General features: G+C 45.2%; 4 protein-coding genes across 6 annotated transcripts; 2 read left to right on the top strand and 2 right to left on the bottom strand.

Moving 5' to 3' along the window:
• The first annotated feature begins 127 nt into the window (after positions 1–127).
• On the top strand, positions 128–3,676 carry LOC115620700 (peroxisomal carnitine O-octanoyltransferase). Of its 2 annotated transcripts, none has more exons than XM_030514072.1 (7): positions 128–228; positions 1,191–1,591; positions 1,651–2,040; positions 2,107–2,514; positions 2,583–2,713; positions 2,764–3,180; positions 3,248–3,676. In XM_030514072.1, the coding sequence occupies exons 2-7, from the start codon at positions 1,214–1,216 to the stop codon at positions 3,375–3,377; spliced, it is 1,854 nt and encodes a 617-aa protein (XP_030369932.1). In that variant the 5' UTR covers positions 128–228; positions 1,191–1,213; the 3' UTR covers positions 3,378–3,676. The 2 variants fall into 2 exon arrangements, with proteins under 2 accessions (XP_030369932.1, XP_030369931.1); XM_030514071.1 differs by lacking the exon at positions 128–228 and adding an exon at positions 747–828.
• Positions 3,677–3,707: 31 nt separating this feature from the next.
• On the bottom strand, positions 3,708–7,239 carry LOC115621402 (protein CASC3). Its single transcript, XM_030515046.1, has one exon. The coding sequence runs from the start codon at positions 6,776–6,778 to the stop codon at positions 4,220–4,222; it is 2,559 nt and encodes an 852-aa protein (XP_030370906.1). The 5' UTR covers positions 6,779–7,239; the 3' UTR covers positions 3,708–4,219.
• A 168-nt stretch (positions 7,240–7,407) lies between these two features.
• LOC115621257 (programmed cell death 6-interacting protein) lies at positions 7,408–10,757 on the top strand. 2 transcript variants are annotated; one of them, XM_030514854.1, is made up of 6 exons: positions 7,408–7,689; positions 7,967–8,085; positions 8,144–8,425; positions 8,487–10,076; positions 10,134–10,319; positions 10,386–10,757. In XM_030514854.1, exons 1-6 carry the CDS (start codon positions 7,478–7,480, stop codon positions 10,499–10,501), a joined length of 2,505 nt encoding a protein of 834 aa, XP_030370714.1. In that variant the 5' UTR covers positions 7,408–7,477; the 3' UTR covers positions 10,502–10,757. The 2 variants fall into 2 exon arrangements, with proteins under 2 accessions (XP_030370714.1, XP_030370713.1); XM_030514853.1 differs by having other exon boundaries at positions 10,125–10,319.
• Positions 10,736–11,948, bottom strand: LOC115620336 (HSPB1-associated protein 1). The gene has a single exon (XM_030513533.1). It carries the CDS (start codon positions 11,946–11,948, stop codon positions 10,752–10,754), a length of 1,197 nt encoding a protein of 398 aa, XP_030369393.1. The 3' UTR covers positions 10,736–10,751.
• Between the last annotated feature and the right edge of the window lie 1,237 nt (positions 11,949–13,185).

Genomic DNA, 13,185 nt, shown 5'->3' with positions numbered 1-13,185 from the left:
ATATTTAAATCACGTTCAAATTAATGGAACAGAAACAGAGATGTATTTAAAACAAAGATAAACGTTTATCCAGATTTTTAGAGATATGCAAAATTATTTACATATGTATGTATGTATATACAATTTTTCCCACCACATTTTACATTTAAGTAGCCGTTTCCAATAAGAATGAGATGTATAAAAGCAGCGGGTCCAATTGTGAAAGTTGATTGGAATCATATGGTAACAGTAAGTGTAAATTAAACGCAGACGCGCGTAAAGAAACATAAAAAATTTGAAAAATTTGCAACTGTATCGAAGTGATTTTATCGACTGATTTTAAATATACCGCATATTATCCTCAAGACAATTGTAAACAATAAAAAAAACTAACGCTACTATTATTATATTCGTTTAAATATTGCAAACAACGCAAAATAAGCGAAATCCATTGATATATGTATGTATGTATGTATGTATGTATGTGCATATAATAATTTCATACAAAAGAATTTATTTTAACCATTTGCATTTCATTGTGGTTTCTTGTATGTACTTAAATATAGATATATACATCTGTATTAGTTTTTAGATCAAAGATCAGTTGCTATTTTATGAATCATGCAAATTAGTATCAGATTGCAGTCGGGCTGTGCTTATCTGATAATGTGCCAGCCGGCGGTACTTCCAGCTTCTAATTTTGTTATCAGCTAACAAGTGCACAACCCTCTTCGCAAGCCCAAACTAAGCAAACATCACTTGGTAGTCGTTGCTACTTAGTCGTGCAGTGGCACTCTTACGTATAGGTTGTATCGAAAAGAAGGCAGCAATTTTTGATTGGGTACAAAGGTCAGTTGAGCAGAGCGTCATTAGGTTGAATTGGAGACAGCCGGTTGGGAGAGCTTTACAAACAATTCGACTTACTCAATTCAGAGCTGATGATCAGGCCACCAAATGTTTCCTTTTACATGCTAATGGTCGGGTTACCATAGACTTTGAATTGGCGGCCTGACTGCCCAAGACTTTGGTACTTTGGACCTTGACGTAAATTGGAATCGAAAGTGATTTTGTTTAACTTATCGAGGGTGTATGTATGTACATACATGTGGTGTAAAGTGGTGTTAGCTAAGAATATTGCAACATGACAAAGCCAATATGAATAATGTAAACAAAGGGCAAGCTTCTATCATTAGTTCATTATCTATTTGCAGTCGTCAAATAGAAGCGGAGCAAAATGGATCGTGCCAGTCTCTATTTTATGGACCAGAATGACAAGAACACCTACGACTTTGATGAAACTTTGCCAGCATTGCCACTACCCACGCTACGTGAAACCATGGAGCGCTACTATCTGTCTGTGCTGCCATTTGGGAATGCAGAGGAACTGGCGCAGACACGAAAAGCTATACAGGAGTTCGAACTTGGCATTGGGGGTCAATTGCATGAGAAGCTTAAGGATCGTGCAGCAAAAATGAAAAACTGGCTGGGCACCTGGTGGGAGGATTATGGTTATCATTTACTACGTTTTCCACTGCTGCCCTATCAAATCATGTCGATGGCGGCGCAACTTGAAATGGTGGGATCTCCCGAGACGCCGGAATACATGCTTAAGGTAATAAAATAAAATCAACCAATTGCTTAAAGAGGAGGTAATTATTCGCCACATCATAGGGCTTAGCTCGCCTCGTTCACCACACGATGGAGTTCTGGGATCTGACTCGCAAGGCCACCATTAAACCGCTCTCATCCGGTGGCGGCAAGATAAAGTACTCTTCGGCCCTATACAAACGTTTCTACTCCACATCTCGCGTTCCGGGCATTGAGCAGGATCACATCGAGAAGCACTTCCTTACGACATCCGAGGGACGCACGCCCACGCACATTCTCGTCTCAGCTAAAGGGCGACAGTTCGTTTTCAATGGCGTGAATGACAATGATATAATACTGACGGCCCCCGAGCTGTTGGTTCAATTGCAACGCATACGGAGCATCGTTGACTATGAACCCGAGGGCGATGGCGTGCCAGTTCTCACACATGATGATCGTACCTCTTGGGCAAACGTAAGTGGACAGTTGAACTGGTAACATGAATTGTGGCGACCTAATTGGTATGTGATCTCTTTACAGAATCGCAATCGTATCATGGAGATATCGGATGCCAATAAGGAAGCATTGCGTCTTGTTGAAAGTTCAGCCGTTAGTATTTGCTGGGATGACCACGAGCCCAAAGACTATGAGGAGACTTCTCAGATGGGCCTCTATGGCGATTATCACAGTCGCTGGGCCGATCGGAGCAGTACCCTGACATCGTTCAAGAACGGACGATTCACCTTTACGGGCGAGCACAGTTGCTACGATGGCACTGTAAGCGTCAGCTACGCAACCTTTATTCAATTGAGTTTACTGGAGTGTGGGGAGCCGGACTGGAGTGAGGCGGAGCAGGCCAAAATTGCACCGCTGCAAGAGATAACATTTCAGTTGGATGATGAGCTGCGTGACCAGATTCGACGTGTGCGCAAAGAGGTGGAACAGCGCGTAAGAAATTGGTGGACTGCCTGGCACCTGCAGTATATTTATTATTTCATCCATTTACTCTTAAATAGGGCATGGATGTAACTGTCACCTTTACCGTTTTCACTGAGTACGGAAAGGACTTCATGAAGCCCCATAAACTGCATCCTGACTCATTTGTTCAGGTGATCATGCAATGGGCCTACTTACAAATGCACAACGAGTAAGAAGACACGCCTACATCCGACCAAGACTCACCAATTTCCTTTATAGGATTGCGCCCATTTATGAAACTGCGCTAATGCGTCATTACTACAATGGACGCACTGAGACGTTGCGTTCCTGTACGGCTGCGGTGCATCAGTTTCTCTGCATTGCATCCAATGCGACAACAAGCGGTTCAAGCCTCGCTCAGGCTTTTCGCACCGCTGTCACTGATCACAGACGCATGATGGATGAGGCCCGTAAGGGCCATGGCGTCGATCGTCATTTATTTGGACTATGGTGTGCTGCATATGAGAACAAATTGGATATTCCCAGTTTTTTCGATGATCCGCTGTATGCGAAAAGCGGCGGCGGCGGCAATTTTGTCCTATCCACCAGCACACTTGGCTTCACGGCCAATGTGGGATATGTGGCGCCCATGACTATGGATGGCTATGGTGTTTTCTATTCTATAACATCGAACGCGTAAGTTCATAGAACGAATTACATGTGTATGTAACCCTAAACAGCCCAATAAATTATATTTTTGCAGCATTTTTATCAACACTACTGCCTACCGCGATAGTGCGAAGACCAGCGCTCGAAAATTTAATGAGATCTTCAAAGAATCATTTCGCCGTATGCGAGTGCTATTGGAAGAATTCCCTGACTCCAAACTCTAAATGAGTGAAATTAAACTAATGTCTATGTCTAATATTGTCCCGCATTTTTATACTTTTATACGTTAATCACACTGTAAAACTCGTTTAGCAAAGGTCATGTTCTTTTGATGTTACAAAATCTCCCATTCGTTACCGTAGCTCCTACAATGGAGTATCATTTTTAGAAAATGCATGTGGTCGGACGGACTCTCGCAAAATTTAGACGCTTTTATAGCCAATTTTAATTTTATTGTGAAAATTTAACTCTTAATTACAATAATGGCAATTAAATATCATTCCAAAGGAAATAAAATATTGCATTAGTGTTGTTTTTTTTTTTTTTTTTTTTTTTTTTGTTCAAAGTTTTTATTTAAATTCAATGAGTTTGCGCAGTTACAATTATATAATTATTAAACTTCAAAATGCGGCTAAATGGGCTAAGCACCAGTGATGACAACACCTCGACTCCTGCTACAAAAGATTTAATAAACCTGGTAGCCGAACGCCGTCCACTGATCAACTACAACTACACTGATTTACTTCCGCGCTGGATTATAAGTAAATTTGTGTTTATGTTAGTACGTGCAATTATTTGGAGGGGCCGGCAGTGATGAACCGCCGCCATTCTAATAGCTAATTACAAAGTTCTTACCACGCAGCTATCTGCGGATCTAAAAAAAATTAAAAGAAAATTGAAGTCACAGACTTGAAAAATAAAAAAAAAGAAGAGGAAATAGCAAGACGGTTGCGCCGCCCTAGCTTAAAAGCTAATGAGCGAATGGTGGCAAAGGAACTGAGGCAGCGTTGGGACTAAACTTGGAATTTAGTGCTCTAATCTGTGGCTATCCATAGACTACGTCCACTCATTCCTGCCCAGCGACAGCAACAGTCTTTTGACTCTGTTCTAGTGGAGCCGGTGCGGGAGTCGCATTGCTGTTAGCATCTTCTCCAGCCTTGTTCGTTGTAGTGCCTCCAGTTTCCCCAGCCGTCTGTGTGCTACTTGCTGCAGCCGTAGGCGGAGGCTGGAATGCCGGTCGCTGCACAAACATATTATCTATAATGTGATCAATATTCTCGGCACTGCCAATTGGGGCCTCGTCGGACTTGGAAGCTGAATTTGTATTCGGCGTAACATTGGCATTAATACCAGAACGGGTCTTATGTTTTTCCGATGGCGGCAGTATTGGAATCGCATTGGTTGGACGACGCTGTGGCAGCGCCGACGGACGTGTTGAAGCCTGCGCGGGTGGCACAAAGTATGTGGTACCACCAACTGTGTTATAATTCTGATGATAATTCAAGGACGGCGGCGGTGCCTGTGCGGGCTGTGCTGAAGGTTGTGCCGTTGGCGGTGCCGGCGCTTGTTGCACCACTGTCTGTACGGCTGACTGTGCCTGCGCGTATGCCACGGCCGCAGGCGTGGGAGGTAAATAGGCGGCGCTGGCTGGATTACCGTATGCTGCCTGTGGCACAGGCTCTCCAACACCAGTAACATAGTAGGGAGCTGCTTGTGTCTGAGGATAGGCGGCTGGTGGATGTTGTTTGGGCTGTTGGGGGACAGCAGTCGGAGTCGGCGCGGGGCCCAATTGCAGTGTCTGCAGTTGCGCCTGCAGATCCTGTTGTTGATAGATTTGCATCAGCATATGTGGATCTTGCAGCATTATCTGCGACTGTTGTTGCTGCTGCTGTTGCTGCTGCAAATGCAGCTGTTGCTGAATTTGCTGTTGCTGGTGTTCCACCATATGCTGCTGCTGTTGTTGTTGCTGTGTGGCCTCTTGCTGAGAACGACGGAGACTGGAGTAACGTTTGGGTGCATTGCGTTGTTCCAACGGCTGCGGTTGCTGTTGTGGCTGTTGCGGCTGATGTGCCAGTTGTTGCTGTTGTTGAGCAATATGCAACTGTTGTTGCTGCTGCTGCTGTTGATTTTGTGTAGCAAGGGCATGCATTTGTACGCTGCCCACATGACTGGGATCATTCCGTTGCTGCACCTGTTGTAAACGCTGTGAAAGATTCGACTGACCTAGCTGTGGTTGCTGCGACAAAAGTGGCTGCTGCGGATGTTGCTGCGGCACTTGGTGCTGTTTTTGAATTTGCTGTGATGGCTGCTGTTGTGAATGTTGTTGCTGCTGCTGGGGCGAGTTTTCAACCATTTGCTTTGTCTGCCCGGCACTTCGTGGCGTGATCGGTTTCTGATGCTCACGTTCAGCTCTGTGGTCGGCGAAATCACGTTGCTCACCACGATGCAGTGTACCACGATTCGACTTTTGTTTAAATTCCATGGCGTTTTGTCGTCCAGACCGATTGGGTCCGCCATTGACACGACCATACTGGCGATTCTTATGATCGCGATCGCGTGGGTCGTGCGATTTTGATGGCATCGGGCCACTTCCTGCTGCTGTCGGGCCAGCGCTGCTTGTGTGCTGTCGCTCTACAGCCCCAGAAGTGTTGGCAATCCTGCGGTCACTTCGCTCCCCACGCTCCCCGCGCTCACCACGCTCACCACGTTCGCCACGATTCTCCTTCTCTTCTTTGGACGATGAGGTTCGGGGTCGGCGCGGTTTAGTGCGTTCGTTTAAGGCCGGGAAATCCTGCGGGCGAGGAGGCTTGCGCTCCTTGTTACTTGCCTTGAGGTAGGCCTGCTCATCCTCCCAATTGCGTGAGTACTTACTAGGCCCACGTCCATAGCGCCTACGTCTTCGCGCACGAGGAGGAGCATCCTCATTACGAATATCATAGCCGTAGGCCTGCAGCAGTTCTGATCGAGTCTTGGGCGCTTGCTCATTAGCATCGAAGCGGTCATGCGACCAGCGTTCCACTCCAGATGCTGGCTGCCATTTTTTCATGGTCTTGGAAGCTTGAGAAATGGTTGGCGTCTGTGCACCGGGTGTTGCACCTATGGCAATAACTCCATTTGCATCGTTGGCTGGTTCTGAGTCACCTGGTGTGCTAACAGCCTCTGCAGCCACTTCGCCCTCAGTCTCCGCTGTGCGATCGTCATGCTCGTAGAAAGTGCCGCGCTTAGGTATGTACTGTGGATTGCTGCGATCCTCGTCCACTTTTTTTTGCGCCTCGCTATCTGCGACAGATCTATCCACCCCATTGTCATTGCCGCTCACTGTCTCACTTCCCACATCGTCCTCCTCCGTTTCGCTGCCGAGATCATCGTCATCCGTCTCCGTTTCCTCCTCGCTCAAACTTTCGTCCTCAATGTCATCGTCATCATAACCGTCACCGCCCTCCAAATCACTGGCCGTATCATATTCGGAGTCGTGAGGGTGCGAATTACTGGAACGTTCCAATGTTGGAGGCGAAGTTCCCATTTCGGGGCCACTGCCTCCACCCGATTCGCTTACATTGGCACTTGGCGAAGTAAGGGGAATATCGGTCGGTGGAGCCGCTGACATTTTTTCAACCTCGGCCATCGCAAGCGATTCTTCGATTTTCTGCGCTGCAAATGTTTATCACAGAGAAGCGTGCTCGGCCCTCAACACTCACACAATTTGCACTCCAATCGCTTTCTGCGTCTCAAATTGTGCTTTTCCACACTTTTTTGCAATTATTAACGCTGTTTAACTTTTTATGCAAGAAATTTAATATTTTCGCTGAATCTGAAGTTTTCTCCGCAGAAATAGAAAGTGTCTAGAGCAGTGATGGGTTCTTGGCGTGAACGAATCTGAGTGAATGACGTGAGTGCAGAAATACCTTAAGAATTCTTCGACGTTCTGCATTTAGTATTGTGGGAAGAAGAATGGTTACACTGAATCCATACCAATTTTACTTTCACTGCATATTGAGTAAAGTTTCCATTTATTTGTATTGGAAAAGTGAGTGCATAATTTGCGTGGCAAAAAATATGTCCTCATATGTCCATCTCTACCATAGAGCTGCCACTGTGTTCGGCCGTACAATTCACAATAGAAAGCAATATTTAATTCACAATAATTCGCTGTTGCCGTCATTCCATAAATATTCTCTGCCGCCGCAGCAGCAGCTGTTGATGAGAATATTCGAAGAGAGAAACATTAGATAGCCGTGCAGAGGAAAAGTCGAAAAACTAGTTAATTTTTTAATTCAGAGGCTCAAAACGAATAAAAAGATTTATATATTCTACGTTGTTGAAAATGTCAAAAATTTTGGGCGTGCCGCTGAAAAAACCATCCGAGGTGGACATTGTAAAACCTCTTAACAATTTAATACAGAGCACCTACAATGGAGCCTCTGCAGAGGAAAAGGCGAGCTATGCCGAAGCTGTAAATGAGTTTGCAAAACAACGCAATACGGCAATTTGGAAGTTCTTCGAAAAATATGAGGCCTCATTAGAAGTCGTTTACGCGTAAGTATGGACAATTAAATTACTTACGTGTGTATGTTAATAAATCCGTGGGTTTTTCGCTCGGCATGACTCACTGTGGCCAATGGGCAAGACAAAAGCCTATCAGTGCGCGCTACACTCACTAGCACCAATTGAGATTGTGTTTGTACATACATACATATGTGCATGTGCGTGTGAATCAAAAATAATCAAGCTTCTGGGATGACGTCGTCTTTAATGAGCCACCGTTGGCCTCTATCTATGGCTGTTTATTTATGTTGTCTTTTTTTTGATAAAGCTATTACGATCAAATATGCGCTTTGGAAACAAAGATAGCAGTCAGTGAGCTGCAAATACCATTCAAGTGGAAGGATGCTTTTGATAAGGGGTCTATCTTTGGTGGCAAGATCAGTCTGAGTAAGTTATCTAAAGCAATGAAATGTGAACCGGTTTTTTAACACACATTGGCCATCAGCTCACACTTCCCTGATTTATGAGAAAGTTTGTGTGCTGTTCAATATTGCGGCGCTGCAGAGTTGCGTGGCCTCTACCCAAGCTCTGGACACGGATGAGGGTCAAAAGCTGGCCATAAAGCTGCTCCAGCAGAGCGCGGGCATTTTCCAGTATCTTAAAGGAGCTACACCCGCAGCTGTACCTTCGGAACCCACGCCTGATTTGAGCCAGGACACCCTAGTTGTGCTGCAGGCACTAATGGTTGCTCAAGCTCAGGAAGTGTTCATACTGAAAGCCATTAAAGGTAATGATGATTATCACCATAGCTATTTGCATTATAATGTTGCTTTATCTTATATTTTTAGACAATATGAAGGACCAGATTGTGGCGAAATTATGCTGTCAGGGTGAGGAGTTCTACGCGGATGTGCTACGTGCAATGCAAAAAGAGTCGGTGCGGAGTCTCTGGGAGAAGGAATGGATACCAACCATTGCAGCCAAGCAGGCTGGCTTCCATGCTCTTACCCAACTCTATCAAAGCTTAGTTTGTCGCGCTGCTAAGCGCATTGGCGAGGAGATTGCTCGCCTGCGCAACTCCGTCGATCTTTTCAAGGCAGCGCAGTCTCGTGGTGGAAACGAGACATATTTGGATGAATATTTCAGTCGCGCCAAGCGCAATCTCGCCGAATCGACAAAGGACAATGAGTTTATCTATAATGAAATAATACCAGATCTGAGCACGTTGGCATCGCCGGGAAAGGCTCAGCTGGCGAAGCCCATATCGATAGCCGTTCCAATGGCTAGCAGTTTCAAGGATATTTTCACCAACCTGGTGCCCGTGGAGTTGCATCGTGCTCTCACTGCCTCTGACATGCGAAAGAATGAGATTGTGAATGCCGAGATCATGAAGTTGCGTGAAGCCACGCAAACACTGAATGCAGTACTGGCCAGCTTGAACCTGCCTGCTGCTGTGGAGACCACCGACAGTGGCTGCGGACTGCCACCATCGTTGCGTGAAAAGGCCAACGAGGTGCGCAGTAAGGGTGGCATTGAAAATGTGCAGACGTTGCTCAAGGATTTGCCCGATCTTCTCAGCCGTAATCGCGAAATTCTAGACGAAACGGAGCGACTGTTAGACGAAGAACGGGACTCAGATAATCAGTTGCGTGCGCAGTTTAAGGAGCGCTGGACACGCATATCTTCAGATAAATTAACCGAAATGTTCCGCACCAATGCTAAGAAATATCGCGAGGTCATCAATAATGCCATCGAGGCGGATAAGGTTGTGCGGCAGAAGTTCGAGGCCAATCAAAAGGGCATTGAGTTGCTTTCGTTGCCGCCAGAGCAAATACAGCAATCTCTCCCATCGGCCAGTGGCAGTGTCGATCCAAACTGCTCAAGTGTGCAGCGCTTGAAGCAGCTGATGGAGGCCGTGGAGACCATAAAGGCTGAGCGCGATGCCACCGAGGCCGAACTAAAGTCGGCGACATTTAACATGAAAGATGAGTTCTTACATGCACTGCAAAAGGACGGCGCCATTGATGAGCCTGCCTTGAGCTTGGCGCGGATTGGTCAAGTGTTAAACCCGTTGCAGTCGCAGGTCAAGGAGAGTGTGGAGCGTCAACAAACCCTGGTGGCCGACATACAGAACGCACACGCTACCTTCGTCTCCGAAACGGGCAACTGTGGCAGTTCACGCGACAAGCTCTACAAGGAGCTGGCCACTGCCTACGATAGCTACATTGAGCTATCGGGTAACTTGCAGGAGGGAACTAAGTTTTACAACGACCTCACACAGTTGCTCGTTGTATTCCAAAATAAGATCAGCGATTTCTGCTTTGCCCGAAAAACCGAGAAAGAAGAATTGCTCAAGGATTTGACTACAGAATCGAGTCGTCAGGCGCCACCAGCTACGCCTGCACTGCCCTCGCACTACGCGTCCACATCTGGCGGTGGTGAGTTGCTTTAGAACAACTTGTTTAGTCTATTAATAATATTATAAGATGTTCCAGACATTCCATCCATGCAAGCGGGAGGCTCTGCTCCTGTTCCGGCCGCCATGAACATGCCGTATCCGGCGCAGGTACATGGCATGCCTGTGCCATATGGCGCTACACCTGGTGTACCCTATCCCACATATGTGCCGCCGCCCATGCCTCAAAGTTTCAATCCTTACGCCACGCTTCCCTATCCAGGCAGTAAGTTAACGACGAGGTGTTTTTTCAAAAATGTATTATAACCGTTTTTTCATTCCGTATCCATAGCTTATCAGTATCCAGGCGTGCCCCAAGGCCCTGCGCCCGGTCATTACGGCACCTATCCAGGCAGTTTTGCCCATCAACAGGGCGGCTACCCCAACCAGAAACCACCAGGCTGGTAAATGGCGTGGACGTTGTCTTCATTTTTATCTAGATTTACACATATACACCGCATGCTCCACTGTGCTTAGCCCTAACTGTTTTCGCGAATCTAGAAGAGTGCACTCGGCATTTAATGCATTTGTTTGGTTTTGTTTGAATTGAATTGTACCCTATATGTACCCATAAATACTTACAAAATATTTGATTTCCGGTATAATCTCATGTAAACATATATTACAGAATATTGATCACAATAAATGTTTCACAGAACTATAATCTGCCTTCGCCCAATCTTTGAAAAAACTCGCGCTTGATCGAGGAAATACTGACGGGTGCACACATGCTATTTATCAAGAGCTCCAGCGTGGGGCTTAGCACCTGCGATTCTGTGGGGCTTGAAGTATGACGCAATGCATTGGTTGTCAGTAAATGCGTGTAAGCATCCTGCGACATAATTTGCAATGGGTGCACTTGCAACTCTAGGCAGTTCAACAGTTGATTCACTTCTTCCTGGCTTAAATATTCATTATTCCAATGGTTTCGCTTGCTCTCTGTACTTTCGGCGCTCTTTATTGCCCGCTCGAACTGATCAAATAGGTCAGTGGGCTTTAATACAATCTCCTCCAGCTGATTTGGATTTAGCAAGTAGCGTTTTACTTCTTCGCTCTCGTTTTTAGCAAAACTCTCGACCATGTGCTTAACTATAAGCTCTTCAAAGGCTATGTCCAAGTCACGTTTCAGTGGTACCCAGTAGTTAACGCTCAAGGAAGTTTCCAACGCCTCTGCATAATGCCACCAGTGACGAGGCACGATAAGCACATCGCCGGCAGCGAGAACACAGTGATAAGCCTGAGATTGATACTTCTCCAAGCTGGCCAACTCCTTGGGAGCGGGTGCAAAGAAATTTTCCCGACAGTAAACACTGGACTCTTCATATGGTATGCGGGTGCTCTTAAGGGGAGTGTCCGGTGGGAAGAGCAACCAAGATTTGCTACCATACACTTGAACAACAATATTTACACCAAACGTGTCATAGTGGCAAGGTGTATTGGCGCCTTGTGAGCCCAGCCAGAAGGTGTAATCGTTCCCATGCTCCTCGAACCCAAAGCAACCGAAATCTATGCCCTCTTTGCATGCCGCCGGCAGCTCTTCTGCACGTTTATAGTGATAGGCTGTCCAGTAAGGCTGTGTCATGTGATGATGCTGTAAAAAATTTTTAGTTGTCATGCCCAGCTGCGTCCGCTTTCGTTCCCATTGTGGGGTATTGCTATCAGAGAGCAGCATGCGCTCAAAAATTGGTAGGCAATTGGCTTTCCGATCAAAAATTTCACACCAATTGGATAGAGTGCCACTAAAGCAGGTCCAATTAGTTTGAAACCCAGGAAGAACAAGAGGCACTCGTGTGTTTAGAATAATATGTCGGAGCTTTGTGGTCAAATCGTCAACTTTTCTGTCAGAATCAGGCATTTTTCTTCAAGTTATTTACAAAACAAACTGAATTCCTATCAGAATACCGGCAACAGCTGTTTTTTCACGATGTGTGTCACGAGCTACATCCACATAATTGGAGTTGCCACCATGACGAAAAAGAAATCAGTACCCTATCATTGAAAACGCGGGAAATTGTTAAATTCAAACTTGAATTCCTAGAAACAAAAAAATTATTGTTAGAAAAATTTGCATATCTTCGGCGCAGCTGAAAATATGATGTGGAATATATTCAACAACCATTTATGTTTATGTGTGTGTGTGTGGCAAAGGAATTGTAAGCTATTATCAGACTTAAAAGTTATGTAAACACAATTAAGTGAAATGTTATTTTAATTACTGCGTACACACATTTCGGAATAACATAATTACAATCAAGATTGCGTGAAAAACAAGTTCCACAGATCAAGTTGTTGTGGTTTCTGCTCGTGTGTGGTTGTTGCAACTGCCGTTTGTTCTGTAGCACGCCATGCTCATAGACGAGACTCTGACTTTGCCACAATTGTAGGCAGTTCTTGTTGTTGTTGCTTTATTCACATATCATGGTAGTTGGAACTTGGACTTGGTAACACTTTGAGATAATTATTTTGATATGACAGGCGGAAATGGCGTTAACAAGTTGCAACTTCTGGCTGTTTCTGTGGCTGTTTACCATAGCTGTTGATATCAAGACGCTTTAGTTTAGCTTTTGCCATGCCGCTTTTGCCCCTTGCTGGCTTTTATCTGACGGCGGCTTGGCGTATGATTGCCATATAACTGTTTATTGCAATTGCAGTTCCTTTGGATGGGCTCTGAAGCAAGCCAAGAAAACATGTATGTACATATTTTTGTATATATGTATATGTATATATTTTTGAACTCAAACACATACTATGTATGTATATGCATACAAGTATATGAATGAATGAAGTGGTCATAAAAAATCAATCGCCTGTACTAGGAGGCTGGACTCAAAGAGCAGTTGATGGCATTGGTCATAAATGTGATTTATGGTTTATTCTTTGGCTGTTTTGTTCACAAAACTACAAGTCATTAAATCTACTTACACTCAGTGCGCCAGATACACGACACATGGATACACAACATAGATACCCTAATATATGTACATACATGCATATGTATGTACAAGTATAGTGGCGACAACGGCACGGGTGAAAAGTTCAATGTACGTAAGGATGGAAAAACATAAACCAAGAAGAAAACAATTATGCGCCGC

Source organism: Scaptodrosophila lebanonensis, unplaced genomic scaffold (genome assembly GCF_003285725.1).
Source record: "Scaptodrosophila lebanonensis strain 11010-0011.00,11010-0021.00 unplaced genomic scaffold, SlebRS2 tig00000024-arrow-pilon, whole genome shotgun sequence".
Lineage (NCBI taxonomy): Eukaryota > Metazoa > Arthropoda > Insecta > Diptera > Drosophilidae > Scaptodrosophila > Scaptodrosophila lebanonensis.
Note: the sequence above shows the minus strand (reverse complement) of the source record. Positions and strands in the feature narration are given on the sequence as shown.

Excerpts from the sequence above, each read along its gene's own strand:
- LOC115620700 (XM_030514072.1), top strand. The coding sequence starts at position 1,214 with ATGGATCGTGCCAGTCTCTATTTTATGGACCAGAATGACAAGAACACC. Across the intron at positions 2,515-2,582 it reads GCAAAGAGGTGGAACAGCGC|GGCATGGATGTAACTGTCAC; the intron begins GTAAGAAATTGG and ends ACTCTTAAATAG. Across the intron at positions 3,181-3,247 it reads TATTCTATAACATCGAACGC|CATTTTTATCAACACTACTG; the intron begins GTAAGTTCATAG and ends ATATTTTTGCAG.
- LOC115621402 (XM_030515046.1), bottom strand. The coding sequence starts at position 6,778 with ATGGCCGAGGTTGAAAAAATGTCAGCGGCTCCACCGACCGATATTCCC.
- LOC115621257 (XM_030514853.1), top strand. The coding sequence starts at position 7,478 with ATGTCAAAAATTTTGGGCGTGCCGCTGAAAAAACCATCCGAGGTGGAC. Across the intron at positions 7,690-7,966 it reads TCATTAGAAGTCGTTTACGC|CTATTACGATCAAATATGCG; the intron begins GTAAGTATGGAC and ends TTTTTGATAAAG. Across the intron at positions 10,077-10,124 it reads CGCGTCCACATCTGGCGGTG|ATGTTCCAGACATTCCATCC; the intron begins GTGAGTTGCTTT and ends TAATATTATAAG.
- LOC115620336 (XM_030513533.1), bottom strand. The coding sequence starts at position 11,948 with ATGCCTGATTCTGACAGAAAAGTTGACGATTTGACCACAAAGCTCCGA.